This window comes from Podarcis liolepis (genome assembly GCF_965112155.1).
Source record: "Podarcis liolepis genome assembly, chromosome: 14".
In the NCBI taxonomy this organism is placed as follows: domain Eukaryota; kingdom Metazoa; phylum Chordata; class Lepidosauria; order Squamata; family Lacertidae; genus Podarcis; species Podarcis liolepis.
The window spans coordinates 25,399,123-25,425,139 of NC_139569.1; the positions used below are offsets into that span (position 1 = coordinate 25,399,123).

The 26,017-nt window shown below is 46.9% G+C and overlaps 2 protein-coding genes across 3 annotated transcripts; one reads left to right on the forward strand and one right to left on the reverse strand.

The window, feature by feature from the left end:
* Positions 1-440: 440 nt before the first annotated feature.
* Positions 441-13,405, reverse strand: UBFD1 (ubiquitin family domain containing 1). 2 transcript variants are annotated; one of them, XR_014519377.1, is made up of 8 exons: positions 12,449-12,625; positions 11,460-11,735; positions 11,139-11,347; positions 10,341-10,406; positions 10,057-10,162; positions 8,295-8,377; positions 2,246-7,098; positions 441-2,069 (listed from the first exon to the last, which is right to left on the reverse strand). XR_014519377.1 is itself a non-coding variant. In XM_083476102.1 (8 exons), the coding sequence occupies exons 2-8, from the start codon at positions 12,471-12,473 to the stop codon at positions 6,988-6,990; spliced, it is 876 nt and encodes a 291-aa protein (XP_083332228.1). In that variant the 5' UTR covers positions 12,474-12,798; positions 13,365-13,405; the 3' UTR covers positions 441-6,987. The 2 variants fall into 2 exon arrangements, 1 of the variants encoding a protein (XP_083332228.1); XM_083476102.1 differs by adding an exon at positions 13,365-13,405 and having other exon boundaries at positions 441-7,098; positions 12,449-12,798.
* A 692-nt stretch (positions 13,406-14,097) lies between these two features.
* On the forward strand, positions 14,098-26,017 carry EARS2 (glutamyl-tRNA synthetase 2, mitochondrial). The gene is made up of 9 exons (XM_083476168.1): positions 14,098-14,294; positions 16,068-16,223; positions 18,247-18,436; positions 19,870-20,342; positions 20,783-20,891; positions 21,368-21,521; positions 22,886-23,016; positions 23,520-23,655; positions 25,164-26,017. The coding sequence occupies exons 1-9, from the start codon at positions 14,204-14,206 to the stop codon at positions 25,245-25,247; spliced, it is 1,524 nt and encodes a 507-aa protein (XP_083332294.1). The 5' UTR covers positions 14,098-14,203; the 3' UTR covers positions 25,248-26,017.

Here is a 26,017-nt window from a genome sequence, read left to right on the forward strand (position 1 = left end):
CCCATTGGGGCATCTGGTTGGCCACTGTGGGAATAGGATTCTGAGCCAGATGGGCCACTAGCCTGTTCCAGCAGGTGGTTCTTACGTTCTTAAGTATTATTTCACCTACTTAGTAATTTAGAGATACTTGTAATAAGCATTATATGTGAGGATCCCCAACAAAGATGTGTTTCTCTACCAAATATCCTCACTGCTGAAGGGGTGGGGGGTGGGCTTTCATCGCTCAAAGCCTGCCTTATATGGAGCCAGACCAATGGTCCATCTAGCTCAGTATTGTCAACACTGACTGGAAGCAGCTCTCTGGGGTTCCAGGTAGCGAGTCTTTCCCAACGCTACCTTGAGATGCCATCCTCCTCACCTCCAACCCCCCCACCAAAAAAATTTCAATAGCACTATGCGGAACAGGTACCATGTGAAAAACCACTCAACACAACCAAAAGTGTTCATTATCAAAGTTTAATTGACAAGACTGATTGATCTTACAGAATAGAACAAGGAGAATAATTGCCGGACAAAGTTACACTTAAAAATATTTCAGCAGTGCACGTCTAAGACTTAATGTTTACCCAGCCTCATTCATGCCTCCCTGTTCCCATAACCGGCCCTGGAAATGATAAACTGCTGCTCTGTAGAGGACCTGGGATGAGGGTGAATCAGGCTGGGCTATTTGGGATAGACACACTGCCTGCCTAGCTTCTGCCCATGCAAGGAACTGGCTAAGATTCAGAGGGCAGGCACATGATGGCGCAAGAGAAATTCACCCCAGCACAGGGCAACTCTTCACACAGGAAGGGATACTGGGGGAGATGGAAGATTTCCTGATACTGAACACCAAGATCCCAGCCCCTGAAATGCATCCATACCAGTGTTAAACAGGTCTGTATGTACATGTGCATGCCAACCACACCCCAGCTGGCTGCTTTCACTGCTTGGGCCCTTCTTGGGCGCTCCATTTGCTTGTGAAGCTGCCCACAATGGGTTGGCATGATGTGGGCAGGTCATTCTTGTCTGTTGGAAGGACTGGGAGACTAGGAGGGAGGAGGGCAAGTGGTGAAAGCCTGTCCTGTAAGACCAAACAGCTAGCATGTGTCCGTGCTGGGAGAAGGGCATACTGAAGTTCCCTATGGCTGCAAGTCTGGAGGAGGAGAGTTCTCCAAATATGGCACCTTGGGTGGGAGAAATGCATTGCACAACAGAACCTAGATTTTTGGCCCTGGTTAAGAAAATGGAAAGAAAATCAACAACTCAGCAAGAGCAAGATTAGCCCTGGAACACCACCCCCGTTTCCTAGGCACCAAATGCAGAGTAATTTCCTAATCACCAGCATTACATGGGATGTTTCTGCTCCATGAGACTGAGACAAATGCCTTTCCCAACCAGAGGTCCTCCAGATGTTTTAAACTACATCTCCCATGATGGCTAGGGCTGATTAATGCTGTAGTCCAAAACATCTGGAGTATACCTGGTTGGGGAAAGCAGGGCTGGAAACATGAGGCTGTTTCCCCCCCCCCCTTCCTGGCAGTTTTTTTTAAAAAAGAAAGAACTGAAAATCTGCCTCAAAAAGGATGGAGATCATGGGAGTGGTGAAAGGAGATATGCTCCCAAGGTGGTTTTTTCATTAACCCCCCCCCCAACAGGGGAACACCCACCCACTTATTTGTGTCTGCTGAAGCCTTCCCTAATAAGCAGCCCAAAGCAGCACCTGTAATCTAAAGTCAAGTCCTTCGATATTTCCTTCCACTAAGAAGAGACACCTCATTTTCCACTCAGAGACACTTTAAGAAGGTACACACACAAACAAATGTTTTCCAACAGGCTCATTAAATGATCTGAATATAACCTGCATGTAAACATGGCACCAGGGAGGCTTTTAAGCAGCGATGCTTTCAAGCTGCAGAAAGACACTCCATCACAGAAAGGGACTGCAGTTTGGAAGCAAGCAGAGGCAAATAATGATATCTCAGGCAGCAGGACAGGGCAGACAATGAAGGGGAAAAACAAAAACACCAGCAGCACTAGGAAGCCAGTTCTACTGAGGCCGTCCAGTTCAGCCTTCTGCATCAATGTGGCTGCCCCTCTCTTGCATAGAAACCCAATTAATATTGGCATGCTGGAGGAAACTCAAGTCCTCCTCTCCTAAGCACATGGGGTGCAACGAGTTGTCAGATTAGGTACTCTTCCACAAGCTGGCGCTTTCCAGCGGTTTTGGACTGCAACTACCAGCACCTACAAGGGTCAGCCACACTGCTATCGAAATGTGCTCACTTGAATCATAGAACTGTAGAGATGGAATGCACCCCAAGGGACACCTAGTTCAACCCCCTGCAAGGAAGGAATCACAGAGGGGTACAGATACACACATGGACTGAAAAAGACACAGCAGGATGTTGTGAATACGCAGCAAGCTTGAAAAAGCTGCTTGTTCGTAGTCAGTACCTGAAGCTGCCTCCAGGATCAAAGGTGGAATCATTCATAAGGGCTCAAGTGGGGCTGGAGCTGCATTCCAAATGCCTAAAGATCAGAATAAGAACTCAAGCTAAGCTGAAGCTCTAGCCCTCTCACTAGGGAATCTTGCCCGATAACCCCAAGGGTTGGCTCCAATGTTAACTGTACTCAGAGGAGGCCCGTTGAAAGTAATGGACATGTGGTCTTTTGATTTCAATGGGTTTGCTCTGAGTTACAGCTGATGTTGGATACAGCGTCCCAGGTGTGTTGGGGGAGGTGGAAGGAGAGAGAAGAGGAGCCTGACAGGTTAAGAGAAAGGCACTCTGCTTATACTCAGAGGTAATTGCTTATATTTTCTTTACTTCTCAATTTCCAAGGCTTTCGTCTTGGCACTAAACACAGGTTGTGGGACTAAGTTCAATGAGGCCGTGGCTCAAACAAAGCCACAATGCAGATGTTAAAAGTTCAGATGGATCTTTAGGCTTGGGCTGAGTAAATCCCCTGGGCTCCGAAGGCATTAGCCCATGATGCAGATAAATTTTTGAAAAATGGTTGAGCCTTGAGGAAGACTGGAGACTAAGAATTTGTGGCTTGCTTCTAGAGAGAGAAAAAGACAACAGATGCTTGAACCTAGAAATCATTTACCTATTCCATGCAGATGTTTCCCCACATCCCCAATTATGCAGACATGCCCTTCACATATAAAGACTGGAAGGCAACTCAAAGCATCAGCACATCATCTTATAAAAGGATAGACCATGTCAACCACGTTATCTGCACTTATGGCCCGTTACAAATTGTGCCTTTAGCTGCACAAATAGGAAGCACTTGGAAATTTGCAAGTACATAGTCACTTTTAAACTGCATGTTCCTGGGAAAGATTTGAGCCACTTTAATGTTAATTTTGGAGAGAAACCAGCCTAGCGCAAGTCCTTTGGAAACCTTCAGCTGCCCTTGTACACAAGGAAGCAGGCAACCCACTGTCAGGACTCCTATGCTATTTACTTGTATTGTTGCTCTGCCTTCTAGAGAGAGGCCATACTCCTTGAGAAGGTGGGTTGAAGCACTTGCGGGAAGGAGCTGGAGCAAACAGCCAAACAGTTTGGTATTGCACATATCAGACTCCCTTCCACATGTCACAATTACCCACTACCTTCAATATAAGAACATTAAGAGGAACCAGGCTGCTGGATCAGGACCAAGGGGGCCCATCAAGTCCAGCCTCATGTTCTCACGGAGGCCAATCATATACCCCAAAGGGAAGCCCACAACCAGGAATTGAGAGCAACAACACTTCCCTCACTCACAATTCCCAGAAACTGATATTCACAGGCACGCTGCCACCAACTTTGGAGAGAAAACATAGCCATTGAAACCCTGAAAGTGCCCTGATGTCCCTCCTGTTCTCCTAAAGCAGGATGTCTCTAGAAAGAAGACCAAAAGAGAGTGGCCTCTTCTGCCCCTGCCCCACCTGAGCATCACTCGGTATAGTCCCCCTTGTGGGGGGAAAGGGACTCCTGCTCCTAAACAGCTGCCAACAATACAGATGTAAGGCACACACCTTCTTACAGCTTCCCACTCGTCCCCTAAAGCACAAACAACCTCAATACTAGTTGTAATTATTTGTGTGGATGCATCCCGTAAGGTCACTTTCATGGAAATGGAACAGACAGGGATACATGTTTGCAGAAGACAGGTGACATTGACACCAGATCTCTAATGTTTAGAAATGCTCACATCAAGTAGTCTTCTAATCCAGGAGGTACAGACCTGGGCCAGGGGTGTTTTCAGGTGCAGCTAAAGCTCAGACTGAGGCTCACCCTCCATGCACAACAAAGGATGCTCACGATGGGCACCACAGGGATCAAAGAAAACCAGAGGCAAACGACCCTTGAATTGAACTACAGCACTAAGGAGAAGTATACCATGATAGACAGGTAGTTAAAAGACAGCCTTCCTTCAAAGGCGCCTGGGATGAGGAAATCAGAAGGGAGAAGAGCTGTAAGTGGTACAGTGTCTGCCTTGCATGCAGAAGGTTCCAAGTTCAGTCCCCAATGGCACCTCCAATTAAGGCTGGAAAAAGACGCTTGCCTCAAACCCCGGACAGCCACAGCCAGTGTAAATACTGAACTATATAGACCAACTGTCTGATCTGGTGAATGGAGGACAAGCCCATTGGGTCTGGCCAAAGGTTGCCCATCTAGTACAATCCTGTTCTCAAAGCAGCTGACCAAATTCCTGTGCAAACCTCCAAGCAGAAACATGAGAGCAGCGGCACTCTGCCCACTTGCGATTCCTAGCAACTGGTAAGACAGCGTCTTACGTTCCCAATGCTAAAATTGCAGCCAACCTTACTCTGTAAGTATTTAAGGTTACTAGTTGCAAGTAGGAGTTATGAGTTACTAGTAGAGATGTGTAAAATAATTGGGTACCCTAACACATATACTTGGGGGGGGGGGATATTGTAAAAAACTTGGCATTTGAGGAAAGACTGAAAAAACTGTAATGCAATATTTTTCTACTACTAGGATGATGAATAAAAAGCTTTTGAAAGTAGCACTTGAAGGATTATAGTCAATTGACTGCTGCAATACTTCTTAGATTCATGAATGAAATGCAGGATAGTTAGTAGTAACAGCCTTGGGTTTAGGTTTGGTAAGAAAGAATTGCATAAATTTCAATTTCTCCAAATGCCTGTTTTTTCTCCAGGAAAACATGCCCTGACCCAACCATGGCATTAACATTTGAAGTTTTATATATCTCTATTCACACCTGGTGATGTTTAGTAGCGGGGAAATCAATCATCAAAACCAGACTGGTCACTTCCACAAAATTAGATGGCACAGAAGTCAAAATTACTTCAAGGGTTCTTGAAATGTGCCCCCACCAGGCACAAAAAGATTTATACAGTAGCTCAGCAGAAAATAAGATGGCCAACTCAACTGAACAAGGGAGGTCTATGGATGCAATTTGTCTGAGTTGTTCTTAAAAAACATGAACCTAGGGAACTTATCCTGAATGAACTAGGCTGGAATGACAGTTCACTCTGGTTCAGTTCCTACCAGGATCAATGCAAATCATGATGTTAAGCCACACTCCAAGTTCACCTAGGCAAAGACTCAAGGAACACCTACTTGGAAGACAGGGTACAAGGACACCTGAGGGTCCCCCAAGTGGGCCAAGGAACAGGGTGATGGCCAGCTACTCGCTCAGCTGAAAATATGGTATAAAGAGCACCAAACAGAAAAAAACCCTGTATTCTAAAGCAAATTTGTGTCTTCCTCAGTCACCACAGGCCACGCAGTGGAGCAGAGTTCTGGTATAATGAACAAAAAGCAAGTGACTACCATTTGTTCAATTTTAACCACCGTTTTATGGAAAAGTTGCTAAAACATTTGACAATGCCACTAACCCCATATTAAAGGGTGTGAAGAATGTGCTCTCTTGCTGTAGATAACAGCTGCAAACCCAGCATCTCTAGAATGCGCAGGAGAGCACATATGTTCACACAGACCAGCCGTGTCTCTTCTTTGAACACAGGGAGGGACCTCCCTTCTGAGCACATTGAGGCAGCTGTGTGACTGTACACACATTCAGAGGCCCCACTGATGCTAGGGTGATACTGGATGCGGTCTGGATGCAGAGCAAATGTTATACGTAAAACAAGAGATAACAAACCCACAAGCTAGCTGCAAAGTAATTCTTGGTAACAACAGGGATAGCCAAGAAATGCTTCTTAAGGCAGTCTAGATCCCCCTAATAATGGTAGCAGAAAGGGAGAAAGAGAGAATGGCGGAACACAGAACAGAGTAAGCAACAGTCCAGCATGGCTGCAAGCCTCCTGCGTTATTAAGCTTCCTTCCTCTCAGTAACAGGCATGAAAAACTCCACTAAAGAATCATTGCCAGCATCTGAAAAAGGAGTCAAGCATCTTTGGGTTAAGAGTGAGAGTTGTCCCATTTTGCTACCAGAAAAGCTACCAGGAAACTTAAGGACAAGGAAGATATGGCTTCTGAAACCCCAAGTTTGCATACCATTTAAAAGTTTTCTTTTAGTATTAAAAAGGAGAGAGAGAAACCTACTTCTCAAGCTCCCAGTCACAAGCGCATACCTCAAAACAAACCATAATGCTTGTTAATGAAGAGTTACGAAAATATCTGTCTCTTGTCCAAATCATGTAGAAAATCCTCAGCGGTGTGTCAGCGTTTTTCTCCTTGCAGAAACAGAAAACCAGAAGGGCTAGTACACCTGGCACAGTTAAAGTGTATTACACACAGTGGTTTGTGAATTAAGGTTTATTGATTTCCATCATATTTGCTTTTTGTTTTTAAATATGGTTGAAGCTGGGCTGCCGAACAAAGGCTGCTGCTGCACTTTTTAAGTTAAAAATAAACTAATGGCGAGAGATCCCCACCTCTGGCGTCCTCCCAGGCCTCTTTGAGATCGTATCGATAAGAAGTTCCAGGACGACCCATGTCCAGGCCTCTCCTAGCAGTGTCCTTAGGTTCATGTCAGTCTCCAGTGCCAGAGGTGAGCGTGCCTTCAAAAATACTGCCACTTCCCCAGCACTGTGTCCTTGATGGCATCGACGTATTGAGTAGGCACCCAATAGACCCAGTAGTAAGAGGCTTCAGTAGGACCCAGCTGGAAGGCCTGGAAGATGTGGGAGAAGAAGAACAGGAGGCTCAGGATTAAGGTCTCTCAAACTATGGCCACCTCATTCAACACTGGGACCAAGCCAGATCCAGTAGTTTCCTGAGGAGCAGCAGTTCTCTCTCTCAAAACATTGAAGAATATAAGAAAGCCTGCTGGATCAGGCCAATGGCCCACCTAGTTCAGCATTCTGTTCTTCCAGTAGCGAAGCAGATGCCTCTTTTGGGAAACACACAAGCAGGATTTGAGCACAAGAGCACTCTCTCCTCCTGTGGTTTTCAGCAACTGGTATCAGACACTTTCTGTTTATACATATTCAGGTGTTCAAAGTATTTCATGTACGTTATCCCCAAACCCTTACAACAACCAAGCAATGTAGGCCATCACTAAACACCAGCATCTCCATATTACAGACAAAGTAGTTGAGGCAGAGAATATCGGCTTGCCTCAAGAAAGGTGAATCTTAACCGGATACTACTTTGTTCACACGCAGAGACATTATGCATTTTGCCAACTGGGCTCAGAATATAAAAGCCAAATCACGGTTTGGTGCTTCTGGAATGAGCTCTGTGCTCACACATTGCACCTCCCCTCCCCCCCAGGTGTTCTGCTTCAATTATTTACTCCTGCACTTGTGCAAACCAGTCAGCTGCTGCATCCAACTGTACTACAACTCCAATCATGATCATCCTTCTTGACCACTGGCCATGCTAGCTGATGGGAGTTGTAGTTCAGAAACATCCAGAGGGCCACAAACACACCCCTTGGTCCTCACCTCAACACCAACTTCAGTTCTATTTGTGAGAGGAGGAAAGAGAAGGAGACGCATAAACTCTCCTTTCAAGTGGCAAATAAACCAAAGAGTTAATGAGATTGTTATGTAAGTAGAGGCCCTGTGCCCCTGTGTTTTTCTGTCCACTGAAGGGAGAAGTACTTCCTCTGTAGAAAATAGAAGAGAGGCAGACAATTCACGGGAGTTCACTGAATGCGGAGTCTTCTTGCAGGGTAAAAAGCAGGGAATATGATCCTCTCTATGGAGAGTGCTGCATGAAGGGTACCGGAGGAAGAAAGGCTTCTCTCTGAATTAGCCCTTATGCTGACTGCTTTTGCTCATAGGAATGTAGTCTTCTCCTGAAACCCTGGGCTTAACATCTGCAAAAGTTCAGGTGCAGTATTTGCAGAGGACCGTTCCTTACCATCATGTGATAATCCTCATGTCCTTCGATAGGTTCACTCACCACGTTCTTGATAGACCCCATAGGCAACTTTTCTGTTCTTTCTGCATTGAAATAAAACATGTCAACTCGGGCAGGATGACATTTCACACCATTCCTCCGCTCTTCCTTCCAGACCTTCTCCATCCCATCAGAATGTATGAAAAAGCAAAGGCTTTCTCAAAACTGCACCAGACAAAAGAAGTTTATAAACCCCATACGCAGCTTAATCCTTAAAGTTCTTGCTGTTTCCCTAGTTCACCCCCTAAACCATTCCGGTGGCAAGAAATCAGATAGAATTAAAGAAACAAAACAAAAGCATGGTCTGTCTGCAACACCACACAGCGACAAAATGAGAATGCATTTCAACCTCTTATCAGCATATTTCCTCCCTATGTGAAGCTGGTCCAAGGCCAGCATAATAAGAGTGTCACATTTCACATCTGTCCTAGTCAACAGATGTGCCCTTTTGCAAAAGGAGAAGATCCCCCTGCTGAGGCACTCAGATGGTCTCTCTCTTTCCCCAATGGTAGGGCCATTTGCCAGGCAGAGATGTGAACTACCAGGTGCCTGACCCTGGGCTGCTGCAAGAACAGGTGATGGTTGAAGTGCTCCTACTGTTAAGGAGTTGGATTGGGAAAAACCAAACCCCATATAATGAAATTGGCCATTACTGCATTAGAATATTATTCAGCCATATCAGTAACCATTAAGAAGTCATAATACAGAGATTACACAACCACAGTTGTGACTGAGGCCAAAAGCACTTTGTGCCCATTAATTTCATCTGGTGAGAATTAAGCATGAGCTTAGCTGCTGCTGAAACCAAATGGGAGATACAACAGCTTAGTTTGGGCTACACGGTGCCTGTTGCTCTGTGTGAGGGTCAAAAACACCTAAACTAGTAAGCCCCAGCTTTCAATGGAAACCAGAGTGTAGCAAAAGTATGCTGCTCCTCAACTAGCCTTGTTAAATGAAACTCAGAAATACCCATAATTTCCCACAGACTCTTTAGCCCTTTCAACTCCACGCATCATGCCTGCTCAATCCAGTTTTGCATCTAAAGAAAGCCTGGGGCTGCAAACGAGCAGGAAGTGCAGCTTACAGAGCCACTAAAATACTACACAGAGTTCAACCAGCCAGCCAGATCAACAAAATCTCTTTCTAAGGACCCTCTGTACTGCAAGTTCTGCTTTTAATGGTCCCCCACTCTGCCCAGCCCCTGTGCAATGTTCTGGTATTTATGAGACAGTGGTATATAAATAAACAAAGTGCCACTGGCGTGCGTGTGTGCAGAATGCCAGTGCTCTCAATGTTTCAGCACTTTCAGAGCCTCCCTCCAGGATGGTTCTTGGGACACAAGCAGCTCAACTCCCCACCACAAAAAGACTCCTGCACAACAGACACAAAGGGCACAGGCAGAGTATTAAACACTGAAGTGCCACAAAAGCCCTCATATATTAGGTAGGTCAAACCCTTCAAGCGGGCCAAATTATTGATTGGCCAAAGATGTACAGGAAATGCACTCTAGGGTATCTAAATCACCAATGCCTTTTCTGCTCAAGCTTCACATGAACTGTAGCATATTTCTACCTGTTGCTCCTAAACCATCACCCGAACAGGATGACTCTACAGGCTCAGAAATCTTGCAAGGGGTCAGCTGTGAAACGCTAAACATGCCATCAGTACTCTCCCAGAGATAAGTCTTCAGGTCCCTCCAAAGTATATAATTTTGAGCACCTACCTTTAGTGCCAATCCAGAGCTGATCTTGTTCGAGTTTAAAGGTGAGCCGCACTTTTCCACCCGATTTGTTGTACATGCCCGATAAAGGAACAGTTGGCAGGCGCTCCTAAGAAGTCGAGAACAGAGGTCTTCTGTGAACAACAGGAAGCTTCTGCCAGCTTTACAGCACAAAGTTAAAAAAGCCACCCTCCTCTACAGGACACAAGTGTAGGAGAGAAGGAAGAGCCCCAGAAACTGCCACTGGCTCCTATGGACCTCAACAATGATACAGCCTACTCACACACCTGGGCACCCTTGACAGAAGGCATCACATCTTCAGGTTTTCCTTTATCTAACACTTTCCTGTGTTGCTGTAACAAAGCGGAAATAAAAAATAAACATGACAAAAGCCTAGAAGATTTTCCCATCTACCTACTTGCTAACATATTGAGATTTTTAAGAATTTCAAGAAGGTACACAGGCAACTAGTTACCTCTTATCTTAGTCACACAATCCAAATGCAATCAAGAAATGCATAGTATGTATTCTGTCTATCAGTAGTTATAAATTCACACACTTCCCTAAAATTCAAGAGTTTACACCACAACTTTGGTGAAAACTATCACATTAGTAACTTTGCAAAGGAAAGCATGAAAAGGTCTCACAGAGATTCCCACCTCAAAACTGGCCAGTTGATAGCAGAATTAGCTATCGGCCAAAGGTGACAAAGGCCAAATTCAACAGGACTACCTAAAGGGCAGCACCATTTGGCTACAAAATGTTATTTATTGTTAAATTACAGTCACTACACTGTCCGTTCCACTAAAGTTAAATAGAGTTCAAATGGCTCTTCAACCTTGGACTTGAAGATAGTTTTTAGGCAACTTGCTCTCTCAGTTATTGGAATAGTGATCTAACCAGAAGGCTGCTGCAGGAATTATCAAGATAAGGAGCTTCAAGTTAACCTTTCACCGAAGCACATGGACCTCAAGGTCCTTCCTTTTAACTGGTCTATGGTCAAAAGGGGTACTCCCATTTTACCTGGGAGATCCATGTACACCTTCAGTCCAAACAAGCTACCTAGACTGGCAGTTGTAACCAACCTTTTGTCTGCAAAGGGGCTCCTTTTTGGTCTCTTCTGATTTCACTTCCTGCTGAGCAGCATCTTTCGGTGTGTTTACTGCCAAGACATCATTGATAGTTGAGCCAACCACCATTATTTTTGCTCCATTGATCACTTTGATTTCCCGTAAAGTTTTATCCTCTGGTAGAAGTCCTTTGAACATGACCTTCTGCATTGCAGGTGGAAGGCCTAGCAAAGAAGGAATCAACAGGGAAGACTTTTTAACGCAGGAATTTCTTCCAGATATGATGGGAAGGTCACGTGGTAGAATTACCTCTCCATAAAACACAGACAGCCTCACCTGTGAGTGAGTGGATTTTCTGCTTCAGGTCAGCCCCTGTGTTATCAAGTGGGAACTTCAAGTCATACTTATTTTTGTTCCAGATAATTTTTAGCTCAACCAGCTCTTTCCCAATCTCAGAATCGCCGCCATTGCTGACAGAAGCCTGTGGGTCAGGTGGATCACTTTGAGGATCATCAGTCTCCAAAGGTTTCTCAGCAGAAAGAGGATCGCTGCCATCCCTGCAGTCTAGAGGCGGATTCTCAGCTTCTGCATCCATGCTGGTGTCATCCGAATCTGCAAAGAAAGGAAGCAAATGAGAACAGCCCCCTTGAGAGAGGTTGGATCTGTATACATACACTCCTTATGCGCTGTTTTGGGACAACACTCAAAATAAAAACAAAAACCCCCACCAATCCAGATTAAGACTTCAGTCAGGGCTGAATGATGTCAGCGGAAGGTACAGAGTCAGCTCAAAACACTCCCAACAGTAACTATTTTCTCTTTGTTTAATAGCACTTATTCCAGTACTGGAGTGCCTCCCCCAATTGTACCCGCTTGGTGAGCAGAACACTACTTTCCTCACTCCTATGCCTTGCAGTGCTTCTCCCTACACCCCCCCGCCTCTGCACCCGCCCCCAATTTAGCGGGCCCAGCCCGTGTCAGGGCTGAAGCCAGGCAGACCTCGGCTACCCGCCTGGGAAACTCCCCTCCCTCGTGCCAGGGCGCCTCCCCCGAGGAAGACCCTCCGAATCTTTCCTGGGTGGGTGGCGCTTTAGGAAAAAGTGGCTCAAGGCACGAGGCCGAGAGAGGGGAGGCAGGTGAGGGTGAACCTCCAGCCCAACCCAGCCTAGTCGCTGCATTGAGGGGGGAGTTTGGGGCTGCCCTGGCAAGGGGAGAGGGAAGGCCGGGGGTCGCCCACCACCAATGTGTACAGCCCAGGCCTTGCCCCCTGTTTCCCTCCGCGCGCCCCCGCCCCTGGCGGACCCCGCTCTCTCTCGCGCGCGCACCGGGGGTGGCAGAGGCGGCAGCCATGATGATTGTGTACAACCCGCCCGGGGGGGTGCCGGGAAAAGCGCCGGGCGGTCCGGATTGGCCTCCGTCGGCCTCCGTAGCCCGCCCCTTCCGCCTCGAAACCTTCGCTCGCCGGTCCGGATGTTTTGGACTACGGCTCCCGCCACCTCCTTCCCCCACAGTCAGCCAGCCAACATGGCTGTTGTGGCGGCAGGGGCTGATGGGAGTTGTAGTCCAAAAGCCCGGTGGAGGGCACGAAGTTGGTGGAGGCTGCTCCGCTGTAGCGTTGAAGTTCCACGTGGTTTGGTTTTGCAAGTCGCCCAAGCTGGAGAGGCGATGGAAAAGCCTTAAAGAAAGATAGAAAAGGGAATGACGCTTTAAAAAAAAAGAAAAAATAAATAAATATTATTTAATTATTATTTATTAAATATTTGACACAGTTTTGACCACCGCCTTCTTGCTGCCGCCTCTGTCTCTTCTTGTTTTACCCCACAAGGCGACTCAGGGTGGCTTCCACAAATAAAAACAACACAGATAAAATACAAAAAAGCTAAATATATATATAAGACAACCATTGAAAAGTTATTAAACTCTGACAGAATTAAAACAATATTAAAAATACGTGTATTACAATACAGCTAATAAAACAGCACTATCAAAAGCCAAGTTCTCAACACGCCTCAAAAGAGCCTCAGTGGAGCAGGAGAACACAGGACCAGACAGCCAATAAATGGAAGCTAATCAGAATAAAATTACTAGTCCTTTTTTTTTGCCACAAGACACTGGTTGCTTTTACAGGAACATAGTTACTTAGCACAGCCAGTCTCCAGGAACTCTGGCAGGGACTCTTTCCCACCCAGGACCTTTTGCATAGCAGGCAGTTGCTCTGCCTCTCAGCTAAGGTTGTCTTACCTAGAGAAGGGTGGCCCTTGGAGCTCCGCTGCAAGCCTGTCTCTTATAGGGGCAGTGGCCAATTAGGTGCATCCTCCTCTGGGAAGCCCACCCCAAGCAGGATGCAAAGGAGACACCAGTGGTCAGCCTTCTAGCTAATTTGCTGTGCTGCCATATACTAAAGTTTTAGATTATTGTTGCTAACTTGTCTTATTGATAATTGTTTCATATATATTGTTTCTTATATTTGTAAACTGCTTGAAAAGGTGTGTTTTTTTTACAATCAGGCAGTGTACACATTTTATGAAATAAATAATATAAATACGCACACACGTATATAAAGAATAAATTGATTGGAACAGCTTGATCCAGGTTCTATTAGCCAAAAAACCCCGCAAAAATAATGTATATAAAAAAAAAATCCACCCTCTCTTCCTCCCCTTAATATAGAATAGAAAAATAAAGATACTATTGAAAATTTAAATTAATTAAAAAAATAAGAAGTAAAACTGATAGTATTTGGTCCCACTTCGGCGTTGCCTCATTTCTGCGGCCGCAGCGAGGACTCTGTTTCTTTAAAATAAAAAAAATCCTTCCAGTAGCACCTTAAAGACCAACTGTTGGTCTTTAAGGTGCTACTGGAAGGATTCTTTTTATTTTGACTATGGCAGACCAACACGGCTACCTGTCTGTATCTGTTTCTTTAAGTCTGGCTCCGCCCCTTGTTCCTGTCGGAAACTGAATGAGCGACAGGATGTAGCCAATGGAGCGCGGGGGGCGGGGCCTTGTGTTAGACCACGTGCGCTTCTGCCGCTGCCTGTTGAGTCTACAGCTGGAAGGCCGCTGCTGCCGCCGCCGCCATGGGACTGGGGGCTGCAGCGGCGGGGGATGCCTTACGAGGCGCAGTCCGGGGGTCCGGCGTGCGGGTGAGGTTCGCGCCCAGCCCCACAGGTGAGCTGCCCCGGAGCCACGCGGAGCTCCTCGCCAAGCTGCCGAAGCCGCGGAGACTTCCTTGGGCCGCTGCCTGACATGATTAGGGTTATTCGGGTGCTTTCGTGCTGCCTTCCCGGGCACTTTGCAAAAACGATTCGCCAAATCGGATATTATCATATTTTTAAAAATACGTGTTTGCTGGTTTGCTGAAACTACAGCTGTAAAAAGTCAATACGATGTGCAGAGAAATAAAAAGAGAACAAACCCCGCAGCTGTAACTGTGCCATCATCAACAACAACAAAGGGATAGTCTGAAACAGGTTTAAGAGAACCCATCAGGGAAAGGCAAATAACCCATTCCATAGCAATGCATGAGTCATTGGAGGTTTGTGTAATACACTATTGTTGGCTATAAATGGGAACCACGCTATGTCTAAATGATTATGCATAGCCATATAACAAGTATTAATAAGTATCAATTTTTTTACCTGCCCTTCACACTAAGGTCCCAGGATGGGTTACATTATTCAAACTATATTAAAAACAACTTAGTCATTAAAAAAAATGTGGTCTCCCAAGATCCTAGGCCTCTGACCGCTACACACTTGCTCATTGAGTTATATATAAGTAACCACCAATGGTGGGATCTAGTCAGCTTCATGAATCATGAGTTGTGCAGGCCTAATTGAATGCCTCTTGGTTTTTATGACTGTCCTTGGAGCTGAGAGGCTGCTGTTATGCCCTTGGTGTGGGATGAACAAAAACAAAGGGAGGGTTGTCAAAGGTGTCTCAGTAGAAATCAGAGTAGATCATGGAAGCCTGAAGTTTGCTTACCCTTGTGGTTGAAGGTCCCTGAACCCAGGTGAAGTTGGATATGTGGGGATAGCACAATAATTGCCCAGGTGCATGGATCAGACCGAAAACCTATCTTATTCAGCCTTCCCCAACCTGGTGATCTCCATATAGTTTGCCTTGCAACTGCCATCATAACAGTGCTGGTTGCAGAAGGTGGAAATTCTATTCCATCACAGCTGCATCCCAAAAAGGCCAAGTGCATGTTTCTGGGAAGCTCATAATCCTTTGTTAATCAGAGGTAGACTGCTCTTTGTCGCGAATTCCTCGCAGCGCTTTTAGCAGAACGCTCAGAGTCCCAGGTTCTTTAGTGCAGTCTTTTAATGTGAGCTATATACAAGTATTTACAAAAGCAGTTCATACAGAGTGCCTGCACCTTGAGGCAAACGAATACTCTCCACCACAGCACCAACACACCACAGCACAACCACAATTACTGTTGAACAGGCTTTCCTTTTAAAACAGGTGATAGCCAATCACATTCCTGCTGAGTCACTCTGACCCAGCACTTCACAGAGTATTGCATGAGCCTGTTGAAGCCTGCAGACTTATTCAGCATCCTGCGAATCCCAACACTCTTGAACATGGAGTTCCATTTCACTGTTAACATCTCTCAGCACACCTTTTCTCCCTACTTTTGCCTATTCCTCTTTTTAAAGTTAACTAAGTAAACAGTCTCCTCTCTCTCTTGGGGTTGTGATATGCATTGCATGTTCTGAACCAGCCAGCCTGAATTCTAATATTATTTTGAGAAGGAAGATATTTTTCAACTGCTTGCACATTTCAAACCATTCACTTCTCTCCTGCTCATGTAATTGGAAGTGGAATGACTCTTGATGTGGAGGTTCTCTTTTCAGCTAGAACAGCAAACAGCCTCAGATTATAGCACCAGAGTTGTGCCTCATGTACCCTGTTCTTCCTTTTCTATGTGCTCTGCAGGGTTCCTGCACCTAGGTGGCCTGCGGACTGCTTTGTACAACTACATTTTTGCCAAGAAACACCAAGGGAGCTTCATCCTCAGACTGGAGGACACAGACCAAAGCCGGGTGGTGCCCGGGGCTGCTGAAGGCATAGAAGATATGCTGGAATGGGCAGGTAATTCTTCTTCCCCACACATGCGTGCAGTTCAGGCTCTAACACAGGGGCCAAACAGTGTGTGGGGTTGCATCCTTTGCCAGGTTTCCTCAGGGAAGCAGTGCAAGATGATCAGATCCTTAATACAGTGGTGCCCCGCAAGACGAATGCCTCGCAAGACGGAAAACTCGCTAGACGAAAGAGTTTTCCATTTTGGAGGTGCTTCGCAAAACGAATCTCCTATGGGCTTGCTTCGCAAGACGAAAATGTCTTGCGAGTTCCTGCGGGGTTTTTTTCCTTCCGGGGGGAGGAAGCCGCTAAGCCGCTTATCAGCTGTTCCGATCAGCAGATAAGCCGCTAAAAGCCGCTAATAGCGCTAATCTGCTAATCCGTCAATGGGCTTGCTTCGCAAGACGAAAAAACCGCTAGACGAAGAGAATCATAGAACGGATTCTTTTCGTCTTGCGAGGCACCACTGAAATAATAATAACAATTTTATTATTTATACCCCGCCCATCTGACTGGGTTGCATTAAACATTTTAAAACTTCCCTATGCAGGGCTACCTTCAGATGTCTTCCCAAGGTTGTATAGTTTGTTATCTTCTTTACATCTGATGGGAGGGCGTTCCACAGGGTGGGTGCCACTACCGAGAAGGCCCTCTGCCTGGCTCCTTGTAGCTTCACTTCTCACAGTGAGGGCCCTCGGAGCTGGCTCTCGGTGTCCAGGCTGGATGTTGGGGGTGGAGATGCTTCTTCAGGTATACAGGGCGGAGTCCATTTAGGGTTTTAAAGGTCAGCACCAGCATTTTGGATTGTGCTCGGAAACGTACTGGGAGCCAATATAGGTCTCTTTGTTCTTGGTTTTTCTGTCTTATCCAGGGAGTGGGGAAATAGAAAATATTCCTGCTCCCTCCTCTTGCCACCCCCACTCTCCCCCCCATCATCATCATCATCATCATCATAAACCACCTTGGAGAACAGGACAGCTGCCCCATCACTCTCAGCAAGTTATCCACCCTCCCTGATGCTTAACCTCATAGAAAGGGGCTCAGACTCCCCTCTCCTTGTTTCCTTGCTTACTTGCAAAAAACCCAAGCAAAACACAATCTCCAGGTCAGCTGCCTTGGCCTCAAGGAAACAAATTTATTTGCTGATGGTGAGTTATCCACCACACTTTAGACACATGTGACTTCTGTCCAGCAAGCAAAGAATTGTACATCTGACACTCTGTGTTCAGAAATTGGATGGCTCCCTCCCACACTTGATTTGTTTTCTCACCTGCATAATGTGCATTTTCTTTGTTATAGTTTTTCTGTTTGGAATGTTGGGATTTGCAAGATCCAAAAAGGGAAAGGGTTGATTGCTCTGGCCTCCTCGCCCTGTGGCTGCACTCTCACAGGTGCCTAACTCACCTGCCTACTTCTTGATGCTTTTGTCACTGGGGTGCCCACTCGTGCCTGAGGTTTGGACCTCTTTTGCAAGATTACCTGCCCTTTTATACTTCGGGCTATCTTCCTCTAACTCTTGCTATAGGCATTTCCGTCAGAAAAAACCTTGTTTAAAAGGGGGAAATGTGTGTATTGACCACTGGGCTGCAGCACAGTCCAACGAGTTGGGATTTAAGTGACCTGGGAATGGGGATTTTTTTAAAAAAATCAGGGGAGCAGATAATGAGTCACCACTCCTTCACCTAATAAAATCATCATGTGATTATGGGATGTGGGGACTTCAAGCCTCTCTGGGATTTAAATGATCTGAGTCACCGTAAGACTATCTCTGTCTGCACTTTTCTAAACTTGCACTCGAGTTCCCCCAGAGGCGTAGGAAGAGGGGTGCGGTGGGAGCAGTCCGCCCTGGGTGTCATGACTGAGGGGAGTGACAAAATGGCAGGCGAGTGGGCAGCACACCTTGTGCCTGGCGGCAGCAGCTCTTGACCATCCTCAGCAATTTCCAAGTGGTCCACGGGAGGGCAGGGTGGACCACGTTTGGGATCCCTTTGCTCTTGGTTGCTTCTGAAGAGCTGTCCCCTGCCTCCCCTTGCAGGCATCCCACCCGAAGAGAGCCCTCGCCGGGGCGGCCCAGCGGCCCCCTACCAGCAATCCCAGCGACTCAGCCTATACAGGGAAGCTGCAGAGCTGCTTCTGGAAAAGGGGGCTGCCTACCGCTGCTTTTGCACCCCCCAGCGCCTGGAGCTGCTGAAGAAAGAGGCTCTGAGGAACCGGCAGACGCCGCGGTAAGGATCAGGTGGAGGTTAGACCTGGGTGTGCTCTCTGCATGGCTGCTGATGCAACCTGGGTCCTGCAGGATTGCTACACGTCTCTCTGCCTTTGACAATTCTGCGTTCTTCCAAGGAAAGTCCTGAATGCGGGTGGGATGGGGGCTGACATTTGGCTGATGGGGAATCAGGAGGCAGGGCTGAGTGAGTCCAAAGAATTGTCCGTGTGGGGCTCTGTGGACTTCTGGCCTTGATCCAGCATGCTTACACTCAGGGATGGCCTTGATGGCCGGGAAAGGCCAGTATTTGCCTTATCAGGCTTATCGGCTTCAGGGGCCTGTTTCTCAATCTCCAGCAGTATCTGGAACAATAGAGCAAGGACCTTTGGCTAATGCATGGCAAGGAGTTGGACTAATTCTGTGAATCTAAAAGGAGAGAGAAGCACTAGCTGTGGCCTGACGCCCCCTCCCCAAATTTCCTTAGTATATGTTCATTGCTCTGTTGCTACTGTGGAGAAGGGCTTGGGAGATCTTTTGCTATGGCTGCTTGTGGGCAACAATTTATCCTGCTCAGAGTGAGAACTTGGAGGGTTTGGGGGTGGGGGCAAAAATGTGTTAAGTTGTTCAAAAGCCACAGAGTACAGGTTCTCTTTGTGGGAGAGACAGAGAGGGACAGAGTCAGCAGCCATAATTGAAAAGGGGATGGGAACTATCGCTCAGACCATCTGTTTGTCTTCTTTTTTCTTTTTCTTTTGTTTATATCCCACCTTTCCTTCAAGGAGCTTAAAGTGGCATACATGATTTTCCCTTTCCTCTTTTTATCCTTACAGACAGTGAGGTAGGCCAGGCTGAGAGGCAGTGACTGCCCCCCCCTATTGAGCTTTATGGCTGAGTGGGGATTCGAACCCCAGCCGCCCAGGTCTTAGTCCAGCACACTAACCACTACACCACAATGGATCTGTTTGAAATAAATCTGCTCAAATGATTTGCTTGTTTTTACCTAGGTATTTGGTTAAATTGGAAATACAGGCTTTTCGTTCCTGTAATTTTCCTTGTTTACCTTAGTTGTTTATTGTACCTGTTTTTGTGACTTTTATACGTTGTTTTTCCTTATTTTCATTGCTTTGTTCCCCACTCCGGGATTGAAAATACTGTGGGCTATAAATACTGCAAATGAATAATAAAAAAATCAACAGGCAGGGAGTTCCAAAGTGCCAGTGTGCAACCCCTGTAAAAGTACAAGTTCTGGAGACATGTTTCCTGCCTCCATCAAAGGCAGGGTGGTCCGGTCAGCTGGGATTCTGGGTTTCTCAAAGCCTTGGCGTTTTGTGTTGGTTCAGTTGAATGAGAACCAGCAGCTTAGGTTACAGATGAAGCCTTCTGCTGCTGCTGCTGCTGCTGCTGCTGCTGCAGCTTCCGATATGATTCCTAACCCTGCCCCTCTCCTTACAGATATGACAACAGGTGCCGCCACCTGAGCCCCAAGCAGGTGGCTGAGAAGGTGTCTCAGGGCACTGACTCTGTCATGCGCTTCCGCCTGGAGGAGAACTCGGAACCCTTCTGCGACCTGATCCATGGCTGGAGCAAGCACGTTGTCGCCAGCGTCGAAGGGGATCCGGTGATCCTGAAGAGCGATGGCTTCCCCACCTACCACCTGGCCAACGTGGTGGATGACCACGTCATGGGGATCAGCCATGTCCTGCGGGGGGCAGAGTGGCTCATCTCCACCTCCAAGCACCTCCTCCTCTACAGGGCCTTTGGCTGGGACCCACCTCAATTTGGCCACCTCCCGCTGCTCCTGAACAAAGACGGCAGCAAGCTTTCCAAGAGGCAAGGGGACATCTTTGTGGAGCAGCTTGCGCAGGATGGCTGGTTGCCCGAAGCCCTGCTGGACATCATGACAAATTGTGGCTCTGGATTTGCAGGTAAGGAGGCCGTAGCTCTCGGCACCCCAGCCGGCTGGCTCAGTTGGTGTGAATTCTCTGCTTATGGTTGAATCCTTCTTATAAAATTATGGGTGTCCCGCTTTTTCACCCTGTCTTGGCAAATGACTGTGTTCAGTGGAGTCTCTCCTGGAGCTGGTCCCTCCTCAGTAGGTAGTCACTGGGCTTCCTGAGGCCTCCCAGGACATTTTCTGCTTAGCCCATCGCTGTTGCTTCTCCGTGGAATCCTAGAGTTGTGTGCCATTGATTCCAGTGGGTCCCAAAGTGGGGGGCAGTTGGATTACCTGGGCAAGGGAGCTGCAGGCTGGTGGTAGAGGTGGAAATAATTATCATCAATGTTGATGAATTAATTAATTAAATTCTGTTTGAGATTTTAATCAATCTAATCAAAATCTAATCGGAACTCTTGGTTTCTTTTGCAGATAACCGGATGGGCAGGACGTTGAAGGAGCTGATTGAGGAGTTCAACGTGAGCAGGATTGAAAGGCACTCGGCCCTGCTGGATCTTGAGAAGCTGTCCGAGTTCAACAGGTGGAGGAACCAGAGGGGCGGGGTAGCACCAGCTTCTGTGCACTTCCTGGTTGGCTGTTGATCTGCAGGCTGTTTACCCCCTGGGGGGGGGGTCTGCATCTGCTGAGCATCACCTTTTGGTCCCCTTCCCTGTTCCCTTCCTTAGAGCCCAGTCCCCCTCCAGCTCAGGGGTCTCTTCTGCCTCCTCCTTGAAGTCAGGCTGCATTCAGGGAAGAAAAAACAAGATGTCACAGAGGGTGCAAACAGGCATCGCTGAGAAACTGAGGAAGTGTATCCCTAAAAGTTCATCCCACCCCTTATAGCTCAGCCAGTTAAAGCATGCTGCTGACAATGTCAAGGCTGCAGGTTCGATACCCATGTGGATATTCTAGCTGCATATTCTAGTACTGCAGGGAGATGGATTAAATGCTCCTCAGGTCCTTTCCAACTCTTCAGTTGTATGATGCTATGAAGTGGCTTTGTGTGTGTGTGCACAGGATCCACTTGACCCGTCGGATTGAAGATGACCTGCAACGGCAAGAGCTGGTGGCAGAGGTGCAGGCCTCTGTGGAGGAGACCTACGGGAACCAGGTGGTAGACCGGGAGGTCCTTGAGAAGGGCTACGTGGAGCAGGTGCTGCTGCTTAGAATGGTAAGTCAGGCATAGCTGGGGAAAGAGGGTGTGTGTGTCTGTGCACAAGTGCGCCTGCCTCTTTGCTTTCTTGTGTTTTTTTGTTTTTATGTTATGCCAACATAACAAAAGTAAAGTAAACAAAGGCCCTAAATATTAACACCGCAAAGCGTCACATCCTGGGAGCACAAAAGATACAGCACGTCTCCTAAGGGATAATGAAGTGTTAACTCAGACACAGATTTCCTTTACAAATAATAAAGATATATAAAAATAACAGTGTCCTCCACCTGTGTGTTTCATCATTATGATGAACAAAGGTTCTATATACAGGCTTAAATGAGCCAGATGATTTCCATACACTGGTGGCACTGAGTGACTGGGTGCCTCAATATTTGCATTATTATTATTATTATTATTATTATTATTATTATTATTATTAGAGTTTATATACCGCCTTATACCCGGAGATCTCAGGGCGGTTCACAGGAAAGATCACAACAACAACTAATAATAATAATAATAATAATAATAATAATAATAATAATAATAATAAATTTATTATTTGTGCCCTGCCCATCTGGCTGGGTTTCCCCAGCCACTCTGGGCGGCTTCCATAGAAACAAAAAATACACTAAACAGTGGTTACCTCGAATTGAGAACTTTGCCCCAGGATGAGAACGGAAAACATGTGCCAGCGGCACAGCAGCAGCAAGAGGCCCCATTAGCAAAAGCACGCCTCTTGTTAAGAACAGTTTCAGGTTAAGAACAGACCTCCGGAAAGAATTACCGTATTTTTTGCTCTATAAGACTCACTTTTTCCCTCCTAAAAAGTAAGGGGAAATGTGTTTGCGTCTTATGGAGCGAATGCAGGCTGCGCAGCTATCCCAGAAGCCAGAACAGCAAGAGGGATTGCTGCTTTCACTGCGCAGCAATCCCTCTTGCTGTTCTGGCTTCTGAGATTCAGAACATTTTTTTCCTTGTTTTCCTCCTCCAAAAACTAGGTGTGTCTTGTGGTCTGGTGCGTCTTATAGAGCGAAAAATATGGTAAGTTTGTAACTAGAGGTACCACTGTATAATCAGAATAAAAACAACAACCCAATAACACACACCCAGAAAAGAGCCACATTTTAGAAGGCTATAGGATGTCAAACAGATCAACCAAAGGCCTGGTTAAAAAGGAACATTTTTGCCTGGCGCCTAAAGGTGTATAATGAAGGTGCCAGGCAAACTTCATGCTATATATGTTTCCTAGCTGGAAACTCTTCAGCTTGAAGGTAAGAAGATGCCGTGGGGCAGGGAGAGATGTGGTGTTTCGGTGGGGGCTCCAGCCAGGGGAACCTATCTGCCTGTCTCTCTGATCCTCAGTGGTCCTTCCTCTCCAGGGTCACATAAGCCGCCTCAAGGACTTGGTGTCACCCAAGTATTCTTTCTTGTGGATCCGGCCCTCCGTGCCTCACGAGGAGCTACAAACCATTTCAGCAGAGGCAGACAAAATAGGAAGGCTGGTTCTCAGGTGAGTTGCCCTGGATCTTGCCTGTTGTTGTTTTTTTAACCCATTGGGATGTTGCAGCCACCTAGAGGTCTGGCCTCCTCCACCTTCCTCCTCACCTGAGTGACAGCAGGTACTTTCCATGCTGGAGTAAGCGCTTGTTTTCAGCCGGTCTCCCTCATATGGTAAATAAACAGTAGAACCTTACATTATCTCAGCTGGTAAAGTATGAAACTCTTAATCTCAGGGTTGTGGGTTTGAGCCCCATGTTGGGCAAAAGATTCCCCCACATTTGAGCCCCATATTGGGCATTGCAGGGGGTTGGGCTAGATGACCCTCGTGGTCCCTTCCATGTCTACAATTCTATGACTCTTGCCGCATGAAGGGTCTTCTGCAAGTGAAACAACCTGCCCTGCAAAATGGATACGACAAATCACTTGGCAGTAGCTTTTCCAAATGAAAACTGAGCCACAGTTTAGAAAAATGAGTTTAAAGTAATATCCTTTTTTCTTCTTTTCTTTCCAAAGGTTGCTGGAACAGCCGGTGGCTGCTCTGACCCCAGAGGAGCTGGGCAAAGACCTGAGGCGGCTTCAGGAGCAGATAAGTGGGACCCCATACAGTGGCATGATGAGACTTCTCCGCTTGGCCCTCAGTGGCCAGAAGGTAAATTTCCCCTGGCCCTGCTTCCCAAATCTCATCATCTGAATTGCTCTGCTTTGAAAGCCAATAGCTGGCTTGGCTCTACTAATGGACCTCAGTGGTAGTTGCTACATCTCTTTAAAATAATTGAAAGAGCCATCCTGGTAGACTTGTGGTATTTTGGACTACAACTCCCATCAGCCCTAGCCATATCATGTTGGGGCTGATGGGAGTTGTAGTCCAAAACACAGAGGGCAGCACATTGACTAAGGCTGACCTAAAATTAATTGTACCTCATTTTCAGCAAATCGGTGGCTTATAACAATAAAAATACTTGAAATCAGTTAACACGGATGGACCATTCCTGACAATTAATAATGAAAAGGTATGAGCAAAAACCCACAGGTCAAGCTAGAGCTAGAATAAAACCAAGAATGAGGATGGATAGCTCAGTTGGTTAGAGCATGGTGCTGACAACGCCAAAGTTGCAGGTTCAATCTCCATTCAGGGACAGCTGCATATTCCTGCATTGCGGGGGATTGGACTAGACCAGTGTTTTTCAACCACTGTTCCGCGGCACACTAGTGTGCCGCGAGATGTTGCCTGGTGTGCCGTGGGAAAAAATGAAAAATTCAAAAGATTAAAAAAAAATGTCAAATTTTCGCCCACTCTGCGGGCGTCGGACTGTGTCCACCCTATTTTCCATCCGTCCTGGGTGGGGATCAGATCGGATGGGATCGGATGAGAGCGGACAGGCGGTCCGCTGTCATCCGATTCCCCATAGAGAGCAGCGGGGCTCTGACATCTCCCTCTCCGCACACAGTGGTGGTGTGCCTCATGATTTTTTTCATGAAACAAGTGTGCCTTTGCCCAAAAAAGGTTGAAAAACACTGGACTAGACGATCCTCTGGGTCCCTTCCAACCCTATGATTCTGTGAGCCCTCCCCACACCCCGAGGCATGCCCTGATAAGCAAGTCTTTACTTTGCGCCTGAATGGCAACATGAAGATGCCAGCTAAACACCTAATACAGGATGCCAGTTTTTTAAATGTTATTCCATTTATTGGGCAGTGCTGAAATCATAGGAAGCTGCCTTCAGATGTTTTCTAAAAGTCAGATACTTGTTTATTTCCTTGACATCTGGTGGGAGGGCATTCCACAGGGTGGGCACCACCACCAAGAAGGCCCTATGCCTGGTTCCCTGTAGCCTTACTTCTCATAGGGAGGGAACCGCCAGAAGGCCCTCGGAGCTGGACCTCAGTGTCTGGGCAGAACGATGGAGGTGGAGACGCCCCTTCAGGCCGAGGCCGTTTATTCAGGAGGGGTGGTGGTACTGCAGCTAGAAAGGTTGTAGAGCACCCGTCAATGGAATTGTGGTAGGAATACGGAAGAGGGAAGGCTGTAATGGAGGCCTCTCAGATTCTAGCTTCCACAAAGCTTCAGGAGCTCCTGTTTTCAAGTAGGGAGGTGTTCCTTCCCGGGTGGCAAGGGCTCCCCCTCCCTTTCTGCAGTAACCTCCCTGTCCATTTCAGGAAGGACCCAGCGTTGCTGAGATGATGGTCTCCTTGGGGCCCAGAGAGGCTAGCGCACGGATCCAGAGAGCCCTTTGCAGCTGACCTGTTGAAGCAAAACAGCCAACCGAACTTTCAATAGAGCTTCCATGTCAAGCCTTCCACGAAGCTCAAACACCTTCCTGTGGACTGCAGAGCATCCCACAGCCACGGACTTGACCACTTCTCTCTCTCTTTTTAAAAGTGCTCTGGGGTTGGCAGCCTGGCATTGGCACTGAGACCCTAAGGGGATTTCCGGTTCTAGTTGAGTCTGACGTGGCATTAATAAAGAAAGCAAAAACACTGGCTGGAGGTCAAAGTGCCGTTGTGACTGCTTTCCACGTGGCCTCGCAGCTGGGCATTCCTTCGGGGCTGGGGAGCAGCGTCAACCTTGGAAGCCTCAGGAGAGGAAGCCAAACCGGGCTCCAAGGGTCCAGTTCCATAGAATTCAAAGGGTATTTTTTACTGCATTACAGTCTCAGAGATAATTAATTGCAGTAGGTTGGACTAGATGACCCTTGGGGACTTTCCCAACTCTACAATTCTCTGGTTCTGTGAAAAGGAGCAATAAAATACAATTGAAAATCAATATGAATCTTTAATGTGACGTTTGCACCATCAGCCATAAATCCACAGAGATGCGTGGTCCTGCTGGGTGTAACAGCGTCTCCTGTGCTCAGCCTAGTCTCTCTGCCCAGGGCTGGATTAAGCATTAAGCAAAATAAGTATGGGCTTAGGGCATCAAGAGAAGGAATTTCCCCTTGGACCATATGGTGCAGCTGAACACAAACGTCATTTCTACAACTATGCAAAAATAAACATTACTTTCCATCTTA

Bases quoted from the DNA above. Each gene is read 5' to 3' on its own strand.
- UBFD1 (XM_083476102.1), bottom strand. From the start codon at position 12,473: ATGGCTGCCGCCTCTGCCACCCCCG. The intron at 10,407-11,138 runs GTTGGTTACAAC...GCTTTGTTACAG, and splicing joins AGCCCCTTTGCAGACAAAAG to CAACACAGGAAAGTGTTAGA. The intron at 10,163-10,340 runs GTGTGTGAGTAG...TCGACTTCTTAG, and splicing joins CTTCTGTCAAGGGTGCCCAG to GAGCGCCTGCCAACTGTTCC.
- EARS2 (XM_083476168.1), top strand. From the start codon at position 14,204: ATGGGACTGGGGGCTGCAGCGGCGGGGGATGCCTTACGAGGCGCAGTC. The intron at 21,522-22,885 runs GTAAGTCAGGCA...CTTCCTCTCCAG, and splicing joins AGGTGCTGCTGCTTAGAATG to GGTCACATAAGCCGCCTCAA. The intron at 23,656-25,163 runs GTAAATTTCCCC...TGTCCATTTCAG, and splicing joins TGGCCCTCAGTGGCCAGAAG to GAAGGACCCAGCGTTGCTGA.